General features: G+C 40.0%; 1 protein-coding gene across 4 annotated transcripts in view; it reads right to left on the bottom strand.

The window, feature by feature from the left end:
* Positions 1-22,905, bottom strand: part of NFATC3 (nuclear factor of activated T cells 3) — a 126,271-nt gene that overhangs the window by 12,393 nt on the left and 90,973 nt on the right. For all 4 annotated transcript variants that reach the window (XR_003607209.2, XM_028090636.2, XM_028090629.2 and 1 more), the window contains one exon: positions 12,886-13,884. Coding sequence is in view for 3 of the 4 variants with exons in the window: in XM_028090636.2 (XP_027946437.1) it covers positions 12,886-13,884 (999 nt within the window). In the remaining variant the exon portion in view is untranslated. The remainder of the gene's footprint in view (positions 1-12,885; positions 13,885-22,905) is intronic.

Raw genomic sequence — 22,905 nt, 5'->3', positions numbered from 1 at the left:
ATGAGAGACGGAGAGAGAACACATGAGAGGGGGGAGGGTCAGAGGGAGAAGCAGACTCCCTGCTGAGCAGGGAGCCCGATGTGGGACTCGATCCTGGGACTCCAGGATCATGACCTGAGCTGAAGGCAGTAGCTTAACCAACTGAGCCACCCAGGCGCCCCTCCCATTTTTACTGAAATAGAAAAACCAATCCCGAAATTCATATGGAATCTCAAAAGACCATGAAGAGCCAGAAATAGTTTTAAAAACAAGAACAAAGAAGAGTCACATTTCCCAAATTCAAAACTTACTACAAAGTTATAGTAATCAAAACAGTGTGATACTGGCATAGGGACAGACACACAGACCAAAGGAACCGAAAAGAGAGCCCAGAAACAAACCCTCACAATATATGGCCAATTCACTTTCAAACAAGGGTTCTAAGACCGTTACATGGGGGAAAAGGCAGTCTTTTTAACAAACAGTACAAGGAAAGCTGGATATCCACATGCAAAAGAATGGAAGCTGGACTCCCACTTCACACCACATACAAAGTTAACTCAAAATGGATTAGAGACTTAAACAAAAGAGCTAATTTTTTTTAAAGATTTTATTTATTTGATAGAAAGAGAGAGAGAGCACAAGTAGGTAGAGCGGCAGGCAGAGGGAGAGGAGAAGCAGGCTCCCCATTGAGCAGGGAGCCCGATGCGGGGCTCGATCCCAGGACCCTGGGATAATAACCTGAGCTGAAGGCAGACATTTAACTGACTGAGCCACCGAGGCACCCCCAAAAGAGCTAAAATTGTAAAAATTTTTTTAAAAAATATTTTATTTATTTATTTGTCACACAGAGAGAGAGAGAGAGAGAGAGAGAAAGGGAGAGAGCACACAAGCAGGGAGACAGGCAGAGAGGGAGAAGCAGGCTCCCCGCCAAGCAAGAAGCCCGATGTGGGACTCGATCCCAGGACCCTGGGATCATGACCTGAGCTAAAGGTAGATGCTTAACCGACTGAGCCACCCAGGCGTCCTTATAACTCTTAGAAGAAGAAAACACAGGGCAAATCTTCATGACCTTGGATTAGGCAATGATTTAAATATAACACTAAAGCACAGGCAAGACCTGATAGACACTTGTAAATCCCTCTTAAAATTTTTAAAATCTGCAATACAGGGTGCCTGGGTGGCTCAGTTGGTTAGGCGACTGCCTTCGGCTCAGGTCATGATCCTGGAGTCCTGGGATCGAGTCCCACATCGGGCTCCCTGCTCAGCAGGGAGTCTGCTTCTCCCTCTGACCCTCTTTCCCTCTTGTGCTTTCTATCTCTCATTCTCTCTCTCAAGTAAATAAAATCTTTAAAAAAAAATAAAAAAAATAAAGTAAAAGCTGCAATACAAAATCTGTTCCTTTTATCTCCAAGTTTTAACAAATTAAATATTTACAGATCCTGAGATATGTGTGTGGAAAGGAAAGCAAAATTTCCCCAACTGTCCAAGCTGCCTCTCTACTTGACCAAGCTGCTTTTTTAGCCACCTAATCAATAAACACAGACGTTTCTGGTTTATACAAACAAGGCAAAGACCTGGTGGGTAGATGAAAATAAAGGCTTTGGAACCCTAGTTTCATCACTTACAATACTGGTGACCCAAGGGAAGTCATTTAATCTGTGTGAATCTGTTTATTTCTTTACTCAAAGAAGGTAGTCTCCTGAAATGTATGTGCAGACATGTACTCTGCAACACTGTAGAGAAATGCAATTATTATTTAAATTGATAAAGGCAGGACAATTAACTGATCATTTACTGCCCTCATCTAGTGTCACGGCTTTATTTATTATTTATTTAGATTTTATTTATTTATTTGAGAGAGACAGAGATAGCGAGATAGAAAGCAACAGAGAGCACAAGTGGGGAGGAGAGGGAGACACAGGCTCCCCGCTGAGCAGGGATCCCGGTGCAGGGCTCGATCCCAGGACCCTGGGATCATGACCTGAGCCGAAGGCAGAGGCTTAACTAACTGAGCCACCCAGGCGCCCCTGTCCTGGCTTTAAATAGCATATGCATGCCAACAACTCTCAAATGTTTATCTTCAGTCTATAACTCACTTCCGAACTCTAGACTCATTCATCCAAATGACTACTTGATATCTTTACTTGAATGCTCAACAAATATCTTAAACACAACACATGCAAAACTGAACACCTGACCTTTCTCCAAAACCTACTCCATCCATAACCTTCCCCATCTTAGCCGATGCCAACTCCATCTCTCTAGTTTCTCAGGAAAGAAACCAAAAACCATTGGTGCCAATTTTAACTTCTTTCTCTCACACCTTATATGGAATCTGTCAAGAAATGCTATTGGCTCTACCTTTAAAATACATCCAAAATCAGACCATTTCAAAGCTCCTATATACTGCTACCACCTAGTATAAATCATTTCTGGCCTGGATTACTATAATAGCATCTTACCTGGTCTCCCGGTTTCTGTCCTTGCTTCCCTACAATCCATTTTCTAACCAAGAGCCAGAGCAGCCCAGCTAAAACCTAAATCAGATCATGACTCATCTGATCAAAACCTTACAAGGGCTATAACAGTCTACATAGCAGTTTTTTTTAACTTTTTATTTATTTATTTATTCATGAGAGAGAGAGAGAGAGAGGCAGAGGGAGAAGCAGGCTCCCAAGGAGCAGGGAGCCCGATGCGGGACTCGATCCCAGGACCCTGGGATCATGACCTGAGCCGAAGGCAGACGCTTAACCATCTGAGCCACCCAGGCGCCCTACATACCAGTTCTTAAAGTATGATCAGGGACATGAGGATTTTTTCTGGAGAACTTTTAAGAATGTCTGCAATTGTCATAACAACAATAATCCTAAAATGTTTTTTGCCTTTGTCACTATCATTCCCTCATGAATCTATACGGGAGTTTTCCACTGGATCTACATGGTATGTGATGACTTCACTGCTGTAGTGGAACGTGTGCCTGTGTACCCTTGTTTTTAAAAGCTCTCAGTTTACTGATAGATATAAACCAGACTGGTAATCCTCAATAACTCTTCAGATTATAAAGGAGTCTTGAAACCAAAAAGTTTGAGAACTGTTGCCCTACGTGTTATGGTTTGCCGTTACCTCCTTGACGCCACCTCCTACTACTTTCCCCCCAGATCCCTCTTGTTCAGGCCACACTGGCCTCACTGCCTTTCCTCTTTAATAAAACCAGGCATGCTTCCACCTTAGGGTCTTTCCTCTCGCTGTCACTTTTGCCTGGAATACTCTTCCCACAGGTATTCACACTGGTAACTTCCTCATTTTCAAGTTTTTGATCAAATATTTCCTCACCAATAAGGCTTACTTTTAGATTGTTCTGATTGCTCTACTCAAAGCTGCAATTTTCTCCCCACTTTACCCTTCACAACACTCCAAATACTCTTTACCTTACTTGCTCTGGATCATTCAGGCAGGCTAATGGTAGGTAATGTCAAAAAAAAAAAAAAAAAAGTCAGACATCTTCAAACAAAAGAATTGTTTGAGTATATCAAATCTACTATTTATCAAAAGCTAAGATCCATGGCTAGAGGTAAACTTGTCACACAAAGCCAGACAATTACCAATTACCACGAAACCATAAAAGCTGAACTGGTGAGCCTAAAATTATTTCTCTCACTTAAAATATTTTTGTCTTTGTGAATGATCCATCTCCAAAGGAACTCAAAAACAAGATACACATTTTTAAAATGGAATACAACTTTAGACACTGGCTTTGTACCTTATGCATGGCAGACACAAGAAAGTTACTATGTTTACAAAGGTGAGATTATATAAAGTAATCAATTACAGCTATTTCAGAAACCACTAAACATTTGAGACAATCTAAATTTCAGGCAGACTCCATTCAAATGTCAGTCCCAGTGTTTGTGGCCATTTAACACTGGCAAAGTAGTTAAGTTTTCTGAGCCACACCTCCAAAAAATAAAACTAGTAATTCACTTTTCACAGATTGTTGGGAAGAACTAATGAGCTACTGCTATACTAGCAAAATGGCTAGCACAGAGCTCAAAAAATGCTTTATTATCAAGAATAGTAACCATAATTCATTATTTTTAAATATACTTCTTGAAGTGAACTTCTTTTGAAGACTTTTGATATGCTATGATATATATGCCAGTTATTTAGTGGTAGTCTCTCTTGGGTTTTTCTTAGTTTATGTGTAAATTTCAGCATCAAGTTGACTCAAAGAAAGATTTTTGTTTGAATTGAGTACACTTAATTTGTGTCTGTGGAGATACACAGATACACTTGATATAATAAAAGATTCTTTCAAATGCTTACAGTTGCTTCACTGGATTTGAAAATTAAACTTTCTTATCATATACCCAAGAGTCGCTATGTCTAAGGTCCTGAATCGCCATCATGGTCTGTTCTGCATGAACTACTATCCAAAGCCTATATGGGCATTATTTATGGGAATTTCCTGCCTCTGGAGTTATTCTCATAAATATGTTTGATGCTGGACATGACATGTATGCTTCCCAGAAGAGGATTCATGAGCTACCCAAAGTCCCAGTTAAAGGAGAAATTTCAATACTATCTGCTTCCCTCCACTTTTTTTTTTTTTTAAAGATTTTATTTATTTATTTGACAGAGAGAGACACAGCGAGAGAGGGAACACAAGCAGGGGGAGCTGCAGGAAGAGGCAGAGGGAGAAGCAGGCTTCCCGCGGAGCAGGGAGCCCGATGTGGGGCTTGATCCCAGGACCCTGGGATCATGACCTGAGCCCAAGGCAGACGCTTAACGACTGAGCCACCCAGGCACCCTTCCCTCCACTTTTTTACTCCAAAGTCATTAAATACCTCAGTTGTGACCCATTCTCACCACTGGCTATACACGGCTTTATTTCGTTTTATTTAAATATTATAAACACCAGTGAAACTAATATCCAACAGGTAGAATAAAACACAATAATATTTACCTCTGCTCCTCCACACCAGCCTCCTACTTTCCCCATCCTCAATCTTTCGTTTTATCACTCCCTTGCTACTCCAAAGTAGGCACTTCTGCTTGTTACTTATATGCAGAACTGCAGCATCTGAGGTCATGTCTAGAGTCCCTGTTTACAGTCGAATTAGTAATTGCCCTACATTCAGGATCAGCATGTTACTGCACAGAGCCTGCAAGCGGCCGTGTCAGTTTTCACCACAGCACCAGGCCAGGCTATATTTAACATCTCCCCTCTTCTCTGCTGAAAGGCTGCAGCTGCAGCTCTGTTAGTTTGTGAACAAAAGAGGACAAGTGGGAATTGAGGGATTCTAATGGAAAGCTGTAACTGGATTCAGCTCAGTCACAAATTAAATGGGCATGTATTTAACGGTCAAAGGCAGTCTAGTTTAACAATACTATAATCTTAATTAAAATGCTTAAAACACAGCTGTGACAATTTCTGTATTTCTGTACCGTTTTAATGTGTATCGTTTGGTCCAAACTGGGACATACACACTATAATTCACAGGAAATTTTAGGAAAAATTGCAGCTCCAGGAATACAAATTGTAACACAAGTAAAAACTCATTGATAATTTTAGAGATGTAGACAGCACACTTTTTAAGCAGGGATGTAGTGATACATCCAGGTAACAAAGAAAAAAGAAGTAGCAAAAGAATTTTGAACAATGCCCTAATTGGATGAATAAGTAGTATTACAGCCTTTCAGGAGGACTTCCTTTTTTTTTTTTTAAATAGAGAGAGAGTGAGACCATGCACAAGCAGGGCGGAGGGGCAGAGGGAGAAGCAGGCTCCCTGCTGAGCAGGGAGCCGGATTCGGGGCTCAATCCCAGGATCCTGAGCCGAAGGCAGACCCTTAACTGACTGAGCCACCCAGGCGACCCCCAAGAGGACTTCTTAAAAGAAAACATCACTTGGTAAAAATCAGTATTCTACTGTTGTTATTCCCCTAAAGAATACGCCTTGGGGAGGGAGCCACACAACGCTGAAAAAGACTCTTCTGAGCTTGGAAGGTTAAATATGAGGGGCCAAAATCGCCTCAATGAAACTGAACAAGGATAATTATAAAGTTTAGTGTTGGGTTCCAAAAACAACATATGCAAAAACCCAAGGGGTAGGGAGTGGGGAGAGAAAGGATGTGATTTAGCAGTCCTTATGACTCACTAAATCAACAGTAAGATGGAGCTAAGAAAATCCCCTGACCTCAGACTGTATTGATAAAATAAAGCCTTCTGAACAAGGAAGATAACAGTTCCAATCCATTCTAGCTGGCTATAGTGTGCTCCCTTCTACATACTACACTACAAAAAGGAACTAAAACACCAGGGTCAAGCAGAGGTTGGTGAGGATGAGGGACAGGTGAAGGTGCTGGAGTGTTTTTAAGACTGGCAGAGATCAAGATTTCACAAATGTGAAGGGCTATTACATGATGGATTAGATTTGTTCTGCATGATTCCAGAGGCATCAGAACCCACATAAAATAAGGGCAGCTAGAACTCAAAAGACCCTGAGATGTTCCAAAGAAGGTGAAGAGGAAGACACACAGGAATATAGTATTATTAAGGATACCAGAGTATGTACTCCAGTGTGAAAGAGGAGGATGGACCAGAGAGCCTTTCAAACTTCATTATACTGAGAATCTGGAGCACCTGGGTGGCTCAGTCAGTTAAGCATCTATCTTCGGCTCAGGTCCTGATCGCAGGGTGCTGGGATTGAGTCCCACATCAGGCTCCCTTGCTTAGCGAGGAGCCTACTTCTCCCTCTGTCTGCTGGTCCCCCTGGTTATCTCTCTCTGACAAATAAATAAATAAATAAAATCGTAAAAACAACAAAAAAACTTCTTTTTTTTTTTTTTTTTAGAGAGAGAGAGTGACAGCAGGGGAAGAGGGGAAGAAGGGAAGCAGACTCCCCAATGAGCAGGAAGCTCAACGTGAGGTTTGATCTCATGACCCTGAGATCTGGACCTGCGCTGAAATCAACAGTCAGAAACTTAACCGACTGAGCCACCCAGGCGCCCCTGGGAATCTATAATCTTAAAACTGCCCTGGCCGCTCTCACAAACTGAGGCTCTACAAAGAAAATGGCAGTTTCTTTCAATATTCTGATTGCTCTACATCTGCAGTCTCATTCACAGACCAATGAGAAACATGATTATAGATACGGGAAAAATACCTAAAGCACTGAATTAGGAGCCAGGAGACTTGGATTTTAGTCTTTATATGCTGTTAACTGTGTGTTACCCTGGATCAAAACCGTAGGCTCTGTAAAACTTAGATTCTTTATCTAATAATAAAATGAGGGAGTTGTATTAGAAATATTTCCTAAGCTGAGGTACACTAGTATCTTCTCTACTAAATGTCACTGAATTTATAATAAAAAATTAAGGTGTTAATATCCACATTCTAAAAATAAGTCAATTAATAATTGAATGACTCCTGATTCCATCTATTTAAAAATCACAAAATAAAAAGGATATTTTATCTTTAATCTTTTAAAATCTTTAATGTGGTTTTAATTTATTTTTATTTTTAAATTTACTTTTTATTATTATTTTTAGAGATTTTATTTCTATATTTGACAGAGAGAGAGCACAAGTAGGCAGAGTGGCAGGCAGAGGGAGAGGGAAAAGCAGGCTCCCTGCTAAGCAGGGATCCCAATGCAGGGCTTGATCCCAGGATCCTGGGATCATGACCCGAGCTGAAGGCAGCTGCTTAACCCACTGAGCCACCCAGGCACCCTTATTTTATTATTAATTTTTAAGAGGGTGAAGAAAGATAGAGAAAACTCGAGTGCAGGATGGGGAGAGGTAGAGAGAGACAGAGAGAACCTTAAGCAGGCTCTATGCCCAGTATCGCGCCCAACACAGGCTTGATCTCATGACCCTGAGATTATGACCAAGCCAAAATCAAGAGTTGGACACTTAACTGACGGTGCCACTTAGGCACTCTAAAACAGAAATATGATTAACAAAAGTTCTTAGGATTAGGCGGTAAGTATATTTAACTAGTATAACACAAATTAAAAAAAATTATTTGTGTCCTCTAGTTGTGGAGTGGAAATTACTTTGTACTTAATATTTAACACAATATAGAAAAGTTAATATAAAACCTGAGCTTAAGCTAACTGCAAAGTTCACCTTAAGTGCTTCTAATTCTTTTTGGTATGTTTTATGGCTTCCTTTAAATTTATTTTTATTTTTAAAGATCTTATTTATTTATTTGAGAGAAAGAGAGAGAGCATGAGGAATGGGGAGGAGCAGAATAGGGAGAAGCAGACTCCCTGCTGAGCAGGGAGCACTATGGGGGGGGCGGTGTTTAGATCCCGAGACCCTGAGATCATGACCTGAGCTGAAGGCAGACACTTAACCAATTGAGCCACCCAGGCACCCTTATGGGTTCCTTTTAAAACTAACCAGAAAGGGGACATTCAAATGCTAATGAAGTTCCAGGCCTATGAGAGACGTTATTGTTGTTTAATGAATTTGTATTAAAACTTTGCAAAACTGTAGGACCAAGTACCTAGAATTTTACCTCCAAAGGCAAATCAAAATGACATTATCAATGAGTCAGCTGGCAAATACCATACATCTAATAATCCAAGGTGCCCAGGAGTGCATTTTAGTCCCTCCCCCTTTAAATACTGTAGCAGCACTGAGCTTCTATCAAGTTTCATGATAGGTGGCAATGAGAGAATTCAATAGTCTTCATCTTTGTAGGGCTACAATCTGGGAACTTTTCTTGATTGTGTGGCCTATATAATGAATGGAGCAAAAATGAAAAATTTTTTATACCTGCCCTCATAGGCCTCATCTTTCCAGATTCTTTGTTTTGGTAACATATTTTCACATATTCAAAGGGTAAAATAAACTTTTCACAAAACCTTTCTAGAAGTTCCAATTTGTTGCCCCCAAAATATCAAACTCTTTCTAATAAATAGAAATTAATTTCTAATTAATAAATTAGAAAAAGCAAGTTCTACTACCTTTGGTCCCTTTTTAGAAGAAAAAAGTCTTCATTTGGAAAAAAAATGAGCTGGAATACACTTTGAGAAGTGCTCAATACATCTCATATCTTCACTTCCATCACTCAAGGTCTTACTTACCCTTTGTCTCAGATTAAAATTCTAAGATTTTTTTTTTTTATTTGTCAGAGAGAGAGAGAGAGAGCACAAGCAGGGGGAGCAGCAGAGGGAGAGGGAGAAGCAGGCTCCTCACTGACCAAGGAGCCCGATGTGGGACTCGATCCCAAAACCCTGGGATCATGACCTGAGCCGAAGGAAGACGCTTAACGACTGAGCCACCCAGGCGTCCCTCAGATTAAACCTTAAAAGCACTATGAATAGTCTAAAACTGCCAAAAGAATGAATAGGTCACATTTTAAAATTTATGTATATTTTATTTTATTTTTTTTAAAGATTTTATTTATTTGACAGAGAGAGTCACGACGAGAGAGGGCACACAAGCAGGGGGAGTAGGAGAGGGAGAAGCAGGGTTCCCGCTGAGCAGGGAGCCCGATGCGGAGCTCGATCCCAGGACGCCGGGATCATGACCTGAGCTGAAGGCAGACAATTAACCGACTGAGCCACCCAGGCGCCCCATATGTATATTTTAAAAAGCCTTTACTTATTTCAAATCTGTTTTGCCTCAAAGTAGAAGTCTGCTCTCCAGCTGGTGTTCATCATTATCAAGTAGGCAGTAACACTAATGGCAACTGCGCATAAAGAGAACAGTAAGACACTTAGTATCAGAGCCCTCGAAGTACTCCCAATACAAGTGTGACAGATCAGACAGTTGTGAACACGTGTTCATGCAATGAAGTTCGGCACACGTTTCTTTAGGAATTAAAAATAAAAAGCTTGAGGGACCCTTTAGCAGAGAGTTCTAACCGCCATGGCCTGCTGCTGCTGGGAGGCAAATATAGTGATGCCAGAAAAAAGACCAGACTGAAAAGATGTGATTTCAGTCCCAGCCCTGCTACTTACCAGCTATGCGACCTTCAGAAAGTCCAATTCTCTACATGATCACTATCTCAGAGATGGAAGATTAATAAGGATTAAAAGAAATAATGAATAGGAAAACACTATGCAAATTGTAGGTGTTGCTTCAGTTTCCATGTACACAGGTGAATCTTGATTAACATGGGTTTTGGGGCGCCTGGTTGGCTCAGTTGGTTGAGCATCTGACTCCGGGTTTGGGTTTGGGTTTAGGTCATGATCTCATGGGTCAGGGGATTGAGCCCTGTGTCGGGCTCCACACTCAGTGGGGAGTCTGCCTGAAAGATTCTCTCCCTCTGCCTCATGCACGCTCTCTCTCTCTCATACAAATAAATCTTAAAACAACTACAACGACAGGGGTTTCAATCAAAAGAATCCACTTACATGTGGATTTTTACAGCACAGTACTGTAAATGTATTTTCTCTTCTTTATGATTTTATTATTATTTTCAAAAGATTTTATGTATTTATTTGTCAGAGAGAGAGAGAACAAGCAGGCAGAGCAGCAGGCAGTGGGAGAAGCAGGTTTCCCGCTGAGCAAGGAGCCCGATGTGGGGCTTGATCCCAGGACTCTGGGATCATGACCTGAGCTGAAGGCAGACGCTTAACCAACTATGCCACCCAGGCATCCGGATTTTATTTTTTAAAAAGATTTTTATTTATTTATTTCAGAGAAAGAGAATGAGCTGGGGGAGGGTCAGAGGAAGAGGGAGAAGCAGATTCCCTGCTGAGTGAGGAGCCCAACTCAAGGTTTAACCCCAGGACCCTGAGATCATGACCTGAGCCAAAGGCAGACGCTTAACCGAATGAGCCAGCCAGGCGCCCCTTCCTTATGATTTTCTTAATAACGTTTTATTTTCTCTAGCTTACTGTAAGAATACAGTATAAAATACATATAACACACAAAATAGGGGTGCCTGGATGGCTCAGTTGTTAAGCGTCTCCCTTCGGCTCAGGTCATGATCTCAGGGTCCTGGGATCAAGCCCCACATTGGGCTCCCTGCTTGGCGGGAAGCCTGCTTCTCCCTCTCCCACTCCCCTTGCTGTGTTCCCTCTCTCGCTGTGTCTCTCTCTGTCAAATAAATAAATAAAATCTTAAAAAAAACACATACAAAATATATGTTAATTATGTTATATTGAGGCTTCCAATCAACAGACTATTAGTAGTTAAGTTGTTGGAGAGTTGACAGCTATAAATGGACTTTTTGACTGAGTGAGGGTGGGTGCCCCTAACCCCCAAGTGTTCAAGGGCCAACTGTTATCTTCTGTTTACACACAAATGACTTGGCACATCCCCTTACGGCTTTGAAAGACATCTTTTATTATGCCATTTGCCCTCCAGCCACTGATAATCATGCTTTCCCAGACATAGCTCTGTTTCTGCTTATGTTGTCTGATTTGCCCTCTGATACTCATTTACTGAAAACATATACTCATCCTCTAAGACTTGGCTCAAATATCATCTCTGCAAGTAAGTTTTGCTGAATCCTTTTTTTTTTTTTTTAAGTAAGCTCTAGGTCCAATGTGAAGCTCAAACTCATGACCCTGAGATCAAGAGTCCCATGCTCTACCGACTAAGCCAGCCAACTGCCCCATTGCTGAATCCTTCTTTTGCAGTCTATCACAGCTCTCTGACGATCTAATGTGCTTCTTTTAGACCCTGGTTATAAGTGACTCAGACCCACTGCAGACCAGTCAGTCATATACTGATCTGGTGGAAGCTCTGGGAGTGGGGATGCCACATTTTATTTACCTTCCTTTCCCCGTATGTTTGGTGTTTGGGATTTAATACCAGCTCTGCAACTAAGTAGTAAATTCAGCTTCTCCAGATGGCTGACTTAGAATTACTTTTCTATACAGAAAATACAGAATCAGAGAGAGAATTAAATTCTTTAGAATTTAGAAAATTCTTTTTTTTTTTTAAAGGTTTTATTTATTTATTTGACAGAGAGAGACACAGCGAGAGAGGGAACACAAGCAGGGGAAGTGGGAGAGGGAGAAGCAGGCTTCCTGCAGAGCAGGGAGCCCGATGCGGGGCTCGATCCCAGGACGCTGGGATCATGACCTGAGCCAAAGGCAGACGCTTAACGACTGAGACACCCAGGCGCTCCGAATTTAGAAAATTCTTTAAAATTTTCATATTGAACAGTTACAGGTAGTTTTCACTAAATTCCTATTTAGACAAAATTTCACTACTATATAAACAATAAAGCCAAGAATAAAGTTGAAAATTATTACCTGAAAATCCTATATCGGGGAATTTTCAGCCATTGAAATAACTAATATTCCAGAGTTTGTTCTCTAATTTAAAAACAGAGGTCTATGTGCCAACTTGCAACATTTATATAAATAGCTTTTTATCCTGGTGCCAACATCTGTGCCAGCCACAGCCAACCAGTCTGGTCTTGTACCATCACCACTATCTGACTCAGCAAGCTGGTGGGGCCACAGAGGAACAGGTTCTTTACTGGTGTGAGTCTCCTCAAGGACAGGAACTCTTTCTAAACAAATTCCTAGTATTCCCATCATCTAACTCTGTGCCTTCCAAATAGATGCCATTCAGCAATATTTTCTGAATTCCATTCTCCAGACACTGATATCTCACTATATATTTGGAAAGAAGAGATGCTCAATAAATCTCATGTCCTTAGTTCCATCATGAACGGGTAATAGGCTATCATTCAAGGTCTCACCCTTCGCAACGGGTATTAGTGGTACAACAGACTTTAAAGCATAGATTTTCACATCTATTCTCAAAGTCAGATATTAACATATTTCTAGTGACAACAACTATTTAAAAAAAAAAAAAGCCCAACCACATGCCATATGCCAATAAGCAATCCATGGTGATTTTTTTATGACTATTAGAGAAGGAAGTTCCCAGATCTTCACTGCTTCAAGAACATAAAGATGAACTTACCATCATCTAAAGTGATGTCCTGCAGACCAATTGTTGAAAAGTTAGGTTCCTGCTCTTCAGGTTCAGGCTTAATGTTCACAGTTGCCTCATCCGGTGGAAATGAAGCTGGATCACACAAATTGTGACATATTAAGGATGAAGGTGCAGAAAGACCTCCCTGGCCTGTATTTTGTGCTTGAGTTGAGTGCTGTCCAGAATGCATTCTGGTGGCTAGAGACGGTGATGAGGCAGTTCCTGAGCTAGGAGATTGGTAAGGCATAGGCTGTAGCTGAGGAGATGGTGGGCCAGAAAGTGGTGAACTAGCCAGGGGATGAGAGACTGCTGGGGAAGCGGCTGTAGCAGACCCTGAATGTGAAGGACCATATGTAATGGGCTGTAACTGAGGGGAAGGCTGGCCTGTGACCTGGTCAGCCCCTGGAGAAGAAAGAGATCTTTGTCCTGTGTTTGAACAATGGAATCCCATTGACTGCAGGTGAGGCAGGGTCTGCACTGAATGAGGTGTGTGGGCTAAGAGATGTCCTGAATTTGAAGAATGAAAAGGTATGGATGACGGTGGTTGACAGCCAAGATTTATTAAACTAGGAAGAGCTGCATCCTGTGGAAACAAAACCGGATCAAAATCTTGACTGGAGGCAGCATTAACTGGAAGACAAGTTGGTCCGTTGTACACAACATTAGTTTGCATAGGCTGATAGGAAGACCCCACAGGAGGTGTTGATGTGACTTGAAAAGGCTGGTGCATGACTGAAGAAGGTATCATATGCTGTTCTTTACCAGCACTTTCATCCCTACACTGCAACTGTGGCAGATGAGATGAAGTTACCATGGATGCATATGTTTGCTGGATGGGACAAACCAAGCTTCTCTGTGTTGACAGTACACTGTCATGTGGGTGTCCTGTGTCTGAGGAAGGCCTCTGGGTCTGGGCAGGATGAGGCACAGACAATGCTGGAACTGGAGACAAGTCAACCTCTTCTTTGTGTTCTTGCTTCATCAAAACTAAAAAGAAAATGATTAGAGCAAATATTATTACATAATATATACAATGATTATAAAGGGCCTTCATTCTAGGCTACATAACTTAGCATGCATCCAAGCCAGGGGTTAAAAATTCAAATGCCTTCAGAGAAGGCAAATAATATAAAATATGTGAAGTCAGCAAGCATAAGACAACAGGGAGTGGTTCTTGCTCTAAAAGTATTCAAGTTAAAAAAAAACAACAACACTGCACAGAACTCTATGAAGTGATATGAAAAGATCTCTAATACGTTTCTAAGTAACAAAAAAAGTGAGCTGCAGAACAATGTGTTACATATCACAAATCTTGTAAAATATCGTGTGCATATAGACATATGCATAATACATGTGCACGTTTTTGCTTATATATTTCCGGAAAGATGTCATGAAACTGGTAAGTACTGGGTTTAGCGCTGGGAATGGAAACTAGGTGACTAGGGGATAAGAGCAAGCCAGATTTACTTTTCACTATGTAAGTTTTGTGTCTTTTGAATGTTTTCAACCAGGTATATACATTACCTATTCAAAATAAATGATTTTTTTAAAACCCCCAAAGCTCTATGGCCTAATAAAAGTCTTAAATTTGAGGGGCGCCTGGGTGGCTCAGTTGGTTAAGCAGCTGCCTTTGGCTCAGGTCATGATCTCAGGGTCCTGAGATCGAGCCCCACATCAGGTTCCCTGCTCAGTGGGAAGGAAGTCTGCTTCTCCTTCTCCCTGATTATGCTCTCTTGCTCGCACTCTCTCAAATAAATAAAATCTTAAAAAAAAAAAAAACAACCTTGATTTTGAGATCTCTGATCTGAAACCTACTGGCCACCTGGTTTTGCATGTTGCATCATACACCACAGATCTAATCTAATTTAATATTCACAGAGCTTCTAGTTTACAATGGTCTTCACGAGTACCTCATCTGATCCTCAACCATCATCAGATACATATTACAAGAGGAATAATGAGGGATGACAAAAAGTACTGGAATGCACAAAAAACCTGATAGAGCTAACAAACAAATTCAACAAAGTTGCAGGACACAAAACCAACATGTAGAAATCAGTTGTATTTCTATTAACAAGCAATAAACAATCTGAAAAGGAAATTAAGAAAATTTCCTAAGTCAATCAGAGAAAGACAATTATCATATGATCTCACTCATATGTGGAATTTAAGAAACAAAAGAGAGAATCATCGGGGAAGAAAGGAAAAAATAAGATGAAATCAAAGAGGGAAACAAACCATAAGAGTCTCTTAATCATAGGAAACAAACTGAGGGTTGCTGGAAAGGAGGGGGCTGGGGGTATGGGGTAACTGGGTGATGGACATTAAGGAGGACACGTGATGTAATGAGCACTGGGTATTATATAAGACTGATGAATGACTGACCTCAACCTCTGAAACCAATACTATATTATATGTTAATTGAATTTAAATTAAAACAATAAAAAATGAGTCTGCCAAAAAAAGAAAAAAAAACAATTTCATTTATAATAGCATCAAAAAATAAATTTGTTCCCTAAAGAACAAATTTGGCCAAGGTAGGCAAGACTTACAAACTGAAAAGCACAAAATACTGCTAAAGAAATGAAAGAAGACCTAAATACATGGGAAGATATCCCAGGTTCATGGATTGGATGACTTAACTGTTAAGAACACAACACTTCCCCAAACAATTTCAGATTCAATCCCAAAATCCCAGCAACGTTTTTTTGCAGAAATAGACCCATCCTAAAATTTATATGGAATCCCAAGGGACCCCAAATACTCAAAACAATCTTGAAAAAGTACAAAGACAGAGGACTTGCACTTTGTAATTTCAAAACTTACTACAAAACTACAGCAATTAAAACCATGTGATACTGGCCTAAGGACAGACATACAGACCAATGGAATAGAGAGACCAAAAACAAACCCTCTAATATATAGTCAATTGCTCTTCAAACAAGGGTGCCAAGACCATTCATCGGGGGAAAGAACAGTCTCTTCAACAAACGGTACCGAGACAACTGGATATCACATTCAAAATAATGAAGATGAAGATGGAACCTTATCTGAAAATCATACAAAAATTAACTCAAGTGGATCAAAGACCTAAACATAAGAGCAAAACTACAAAACTCTTAGAAGAAAACAAAGGGCAACAGCTTCACGCCATTGTATTTGGCAATGGTTTGTTTAGCACTATGTATACTGGAAGTTTAAGGCAACAAAAGAAAAACTGGATTTCATCAAAATTAAAGACTTCTGACTATGAAAAGACACCTTCAAGAGAGTGAAAAGATAACCCACAGAATGGAAAAAGTATCTGCAGAAATGATATTTCTGAAAAGGGTTTAACATCCAGAATATATAAGAACTCCTACAAACGCAAGAGGACTGAGCCAAAGATGTGAATGTGACCCCAGGATCGATCTAGATGGAAGTGTGTGTGGAAGGGGGGAGGTACCAGTACTTCTCTCTAGGATCGCTAATTATGAAGATGAAACAAACCTAGAGATGCCATGTGATGAAAGTGTGCCCAAGAGCTAAAGCCAACAAAAAGAAAGACAGTGTTAAAGATGAAGAGAAAGTCTAAGCCCTAAGACCACACGCTTGAGCTGAAGCATGTCTAAAACCAGCACTGCAGTTAATCTTCCAGTTACAGGACCCAATAAATTCCTTTTTGTTAAGCTAGATTTGAATTGAGTTTTTGTCATTTGCATCCAAAAGTCCTAATTTAGTTCAAAACAACCTTTCCTAGGTAGGGATTATTATTATTACCCCTGCCTTATAGATGATTATACTGAAGAAGAGATTAAAGACACTAAGATCTCATAGTAGTTAAAGTGGCATCACAAGGACCTGAATCCAGGTTTTTCTGCCTCCAAAGTCCATGTCTTTTTTTTTTTTTTTTAAGATTTTATTTATTTATTTGAGAGAAAGAAAACATGCACAAGCCGGGGGCAGAGGGAGAAAGAGAAGCAGACTCCCTACTAAGCAGGGAGCCTGATGCAGGGCTCGATCCCAGGACTCTAAGATCATGACCTGACCCAAAGGCAGGCACTTAACTGACAGCCACCCAGGCGCCCCCAAAGTCCATTCTTTTAATCACTGTACTGTATTACCAAGAAAGATTCAACTTCACCATTCCATCACACAAGCAGAGGTTATGAATACCAAGCACTATCCTTTATCACATCAAAAAAGTAGCAAATCCATTATTTTAGATGAATCTACCTGTTGAAAGGACTGCTTCATGTAGAAGCAGTTAATTTTTTGTGTGTCAAAACAACAGATTTCATTGTTTCTCTTGGGAATTACTTCAGTCCACTATTCTAAAAATTATCTACTTTATCCTCCTATTAAAGTGCTGTAACTCCTTTAAAAATAATTTTCCTGGGGCACCTGGGTGGCTCAGCCAGTTGGGTGTCATGATTCTTGATTTCTAATCTCAGGGTCCTGGGATTGAGTCCCTTGCTCAGCGCTGAGTCTGCTTGTCCCTCTCTCCCTCCCCCTTGCTCTTGCTCTCTCTAAAAATAAGTAAATTTTTAAAATCTCAAAAAAATAATTTTCCTGAATTCATATCTCATTGTCCCTTCTATGTTTATACTATTTAAACATAATTAAAATTTTCATCTTCACTAAAATGTAACAACTTCATTTTATATAAAAGAAAATAACAATGAGAACCAAAGCACAGTCAAACCTCATCTGACCATTTACCGAATCCCTGTCAAATGCAAGTCTCTCCACATAAGTATGGACTCAATCTGAGGATATGAAAGTAAGTAAGAATTAGAATAGCCCGGAGAGTATATTTGTTGTAGAGGAGGTAATAAATGGAGCACTTGTTTGGGGGTACATTTGAGCTTGACACTTTTCTCTGGTGTCCTAGCAAGAACAGACTGGGCTCATCACTCATCACTGTGTTAGTCTCTAAATCTGGTAAGCATTAAGTGAGTCCACCCTTAACAGGACAACCCTTAAAACAGAGGAAGCATATCACCAGTCTTCTTATTGCTTCTGCCCCAGTGCTAACATTCCTAAACCAGGCCTCTATCCAGTTTCTTATTCTCGCTCATGTATTTCAAGTATGGTTCACTGTGTCTAACAACTCAGACCTCTCTTATGTCTTGATGTACTTACTTTTCTTCTGACTTTGGCACAACTAGAACTTTCTCCCTGTACTACTGGACTCTTTTTCCCTCTTCTACTTCAGCTCCTACTCTGGTCCCAGAAAAGCCACAGTAAATGCCATACCCAGAGTGACATTTCCATATAAAGGAGGGAGAATATCTAAGAAAGCCTCTCACCTCTTAATTAATCCTGAATGGAGAAGGTAAGGCCCTTGGTTACATAAGTGGTTGGTTATCATGCACTAAAAAGGAGACAGAGGGACTGAGAACTACAGCATAATAACCACCTTTTTTTTTTTGCATGATCCAATCCTGTTTTTTTATGTGCACTAAGATTGAGAGTTCTGCTTTGCTAAACTGAATATATTTCAACTTTGCCAAATCAACTATCATTTTTGTCTATAAGGGATTAAGACTCCAAACTGACCAAATCTAAGAAGTCCTCTTTGCTGGTCTATGATTATTTATTCTTATTTAGAGGGAAATACAGTTAAAAAGAACTTAAAATATCTAGAATGAGTTGAATTTTAGAAACAGGTTAACTCTACCTTTTGTGTTAAATATGCTCATTCACAAGTTTAGAATGTTGATGAAGGAAAAAAAATCTACTGGTCTAGTGGTTTTCAAACCATCAAGAAGCCTCACTTCTCTTCTTCAAGTAATGGATGTGGAAGAGTAGCATCCAAAGAGTAGAAGCTCTCTGGATCCCTCTTCCAGTATAACCAGAGTACCCAAGCTAGATTTCATCCCTTTTATATACTGGCTTTTTGCCTAAGATTTTATTTGAAAAGTAAAACAATGTAACCTGAAAACCATTGCTTTAGACTTATATCCTTTTTTTAAAAAAGATTTTTATTTATTTATTTGAGACACAGAGAAAACGAGCAGGGGTGGAAGAGCAGATGGAGAGAGAGAAGCAGACACCTGTTGATCAGGGAGCCTGACATGGGGCTCGATCCCAGGACCCTGAGATCATGACCCAAGTCAAAGGCAGACGCTTAACCAATTGAGCCACCAGGTGCCCCTCTTCTTTTTTTTTTTTTTTAAAGACTTATATCCTCATTTTGTATAGATTAATCAGTGGGTAAAGTTTGTGGCAGAACTGAAACCAGATCTCCTGACCGTTAGGCAGGCTTTCTCTCCCAGCTGGAGAATGGAGAACCATAATCCAAAAGTCTGTCCAGTGAACTACTTAGAGCATAGAATATACCTTCCCATGGACAAAATAATTATACATGAAAGTTTGGCTCTAATGTTGTCCCCCCAAACCCCCCTATTCCAAAGCCAGAGCTCAGATGGTACCTCTAGTACAAACAACTACTGCTAGGCTTCAGAGGGAGGAAGAGTCCCCCAAAAGCTTCAGGGATACTGGGATGGAAGAGAGGGCTCCCACATCAGAAGTTCTGAAGCTAGAGGCCGAGCAGAAATTCAGGCAGACCACTAGGGAAGGGCTCTGTGATTAGGGTAATTTGTAAATCATACGCATATGCCGGGAATGGTCTTCAATTCATAAAGTAAACTGACTATGGGACAAATTACGCTAAATACAATCTCCAATTCTTTTTTTTTTTAAGTTATTACACCTGAAACTAACATATCATTGTATGTCAACTATACTTCACTAATAAAAATTAAAACTCAAAACAGCCATTTGCAACTGATTATTCTCTCATTGGATATTGATATTGGTCAGGTTCCTATTGCTAGGGGGTTGTCAAAATGGTAACGAATAAAAAACAAGCAACTTATGAATATCCAAGATTTTTATTTTTTAATTTTTTAAAAAATTTTATTTTCTATCTCTATTTGAGATAGAGAGAGTACAATGTGGTGGGGAGGGGCAGAGGGAGAGGAAGAAGCAGGGAGCCCAAAACAGGGTTCAATCCCACTTTATCCCAGGACCCTGGGATCATGACCTGAGCCGAACGCAGACACTTAACCACCTAAGCCACCTAGGTGACGCTGAATATCTAAAAATTTTTATAAGCAAAACTTAAAAAAGAATTGTCACAACAAATAAAAGGTGAAAATCTTTAATAATTCATACAAATTAAGACAAACATAACTCTAATATAAGTATCACACACTAGAATACTAGAAGTTATTGAAATTCTGTAACACTTTATCTGCTCAAGAAGAAATATAAAAATGCTGAGGTCACAAAATTAGTATACTATATATATTTTGGTCTCATTTTTATTTTAAAATGTTGACCTATAAATGGATCAAAAGGATCCAGAAGGATAGAATGACAGTTTCAGAGCAGAAGACAATTAGGGTGTTTGAAAATATTTTTTCAACTTGTCTTTTTTTTTCCTTTTCTCCCTTTAAAGATTTTATTTATTTGAGAGAGAGAACGCACGTGAGCAGGGGAGGTGCAGAGGGAGAGGGACAAGCAGATTCTGTGCTGAGTGCAGAAGTGACGCAGGTCTTGATCCCAGGACCCTGAGATCATGACCTGAGCAGAAACCAAGAGTCAGATGCCTAACCGAATGAGGGACCCAGGCGCCCCTCAACTTGTCTTTTTAAAAAAATAAATTCACAGTAATGTATTTGCTTTTATAAAAATTGTATTCAAATTTCATTTTAGAAAAAAATGAAAAAACCCAAATGCTACAGAGAAAAGATAGTAATCAACCAGAACAAGGACTGCCCACTTTAAAAAAATATTTTATTTATTTATTTGAGAGAGAGAGAGAGAGAGACAGCACAAGTGCGGGGAGGGACAGAGGGGGAGAAGGGGAGGGGGAGGGAGAGAATCTATAGCTGACTATACAATGATCACGGAGTCTGATTTGGGCTCAATCCCACAATCCTGAGATCACGACCTGACCCAAAACCATGAGAGGGACACTTAACTGACTAGCTACCCAGGCGCCCCCAAACACTTCTTGAATCTATTCTTCTGTGTGTGCCACCTGATTTGTATATTGTCAATCATAAGGCCAGTGAAGACAGTTGGTAGTCCAATCCAATATTCTTTCTGCACTCTGGGGCCCCACTGATTTCCATTCTCATATATAATGCCCTCTAGGGTTTTGTCTAGGGTCGTCCCAACTCCTGAGCTGATAATGTAAAAGCATTTTACATTATCTCTTTGCCTGTTCAATTACTACTGCTATGATGGTAACAATGAAAACTTCTAATCTGCTGACCCTCTTTTGTTTTTGTTTTTTTTATTTTTAAACAATCCCAGAAGTCCTCTCTCCCTTCTTATTCAGGTTAGATTCTACAGTCTCCCATCTTCACAGCACTTGATAACATTCTTGAACTGTATGTCTTTATCACCCTGGAGGAACCCTACTATCTGTTATTTTACCACCTACCCTAAAGAATCTGAGTGCTATTTAAGAAAGTTACACAGCAGGGCGAATTAATATTTATAAATTCATGAATATCAACATCAAACGTGCCCTTTCATCATGCCTAGAATCCTATTATGTTTCTGTGGTAACTTACTCTCCCCTTTCTTTACAACAACTATTTCAAACTTGTCCACATTCTTCAAACTGCCAAATCACCCATACTCACCTCTGCTTCCAACAGAAGATTCCATGTTATTCCTTCAAGAAAAAAAGTTGATGCTATCATATGGAAACTCCCTAAACTCTTCACTACTAAATGTACAAACCTGCCTAATATATATACATCCATCTTGTTCATCCTTACCTTCCCCTTCCTGTTCCTTCTCCCACCTAAGGCCCATTCCAACTTTTATACCCACCTAAGGCCCATTCCAACTTTTATATTTTAAATTTTAATCCTTCCCACCTTTTTCAGAAACCTGATATTCTTTATTTTCATTAATGCGGTCTCCTCTATTCTGAATCACCTTTTTAACTTTTTTGGGCCTCTGCCGTATAAATCTCACTTTCCACAATAATTTGAGGAAAGACTAAACTGGTCATTGACACCTTATAAGAAGAAATAAGGGGGAAATGATTTTTATTTTAAACTTTCTTTTAGTTGAATATATTTGACACATAACACCGTGAAAAATTTAAGGTGTATAACATGTTAATTTGATACATGCATATATTACAGGGAAAAGGATTTTTAAAGTAGGCTCCATGCCCAACGTGAGGACAGAACTCACAACCCCAAGATCAAGAGTCACAAGCTCTACTGACTGAGCCAGCCAGGCGCCCTGAAAGTGGTTTTTAAAATACAAATTTGATCATGTCACCTCCCTGTTAAAGCTCATTTCTTACAACACTTTTTTTAAAGAGAGGATAGAAAGGGGGGAGAGGGAGAAAGAATCTTAAGCAGGTTCCACACCCAACGTGGAGCCCAATGCAGGGTTCAATCTCAAAACCCTGAGATCATGACCTGAGCCAAAATCTAAGAGTCGGACGCTTAACTGACTGAGCCACCAAGGCACCCCTCTTTTTTTTTTTAAGATTTTATTTATCTATCTATCTATCTATCTATCTGAGAAGGAGTAAGAAAACAGGGGGAAGAGCAGAAGGAGAAGGACAAGCAGACTCCACACTGAGCACAGAGTCCGATGCAGGGCTCAATCCCATGACCCTGAGATCATGACCTGAGCTGAAATCAAGAGTCAGACACAACCAACTGAGGCTCTTTTAATACTGCATTATCCAACCAACCATAAGACCTTTGCATATGCTGCTGCCTTTATCTGGAATGTTCTCCCTCAGTTTATCTAATACAGTAATTAACGGTATAGACTCTACAGCCAGACTGCCTGGATTCAAATCTCACCTCTGCCAGTTATTAGCTATGTGACCTTGGTTCACTCATTTGCAAAATGGAGAGGGCAGTATTATCTATTTTACAGGATTATGAGAGGATAAATTAGTTATTTTGTATAAACTGCTTAGAATAGCACCTGGCACACACTAAATGCTCTATATGTCTGCTAAATCAATGA

This window comes from Eumetopias jubatus, unplaced genomic scaffold (genome assembly GCF_037043125.1).
Source record: "Eumetopias jubatus isolate StellerSeaLion01/CBP00866 unplaced genomic scaffold, mEumJub1_p1.0 scaffold_10, whole genome shotgun sequence".
NCBI lineage: Eukaryota > Metazoa > Chordata > Mammalia > Carnivora > Otariidae > Eumetopias > Eumetopias jubatus.
The sequence above is the reverse complement of the archived record's forward strand: the minus strand, read 5'-3'. Positions and strand labels throughout refer to the sequence as shown.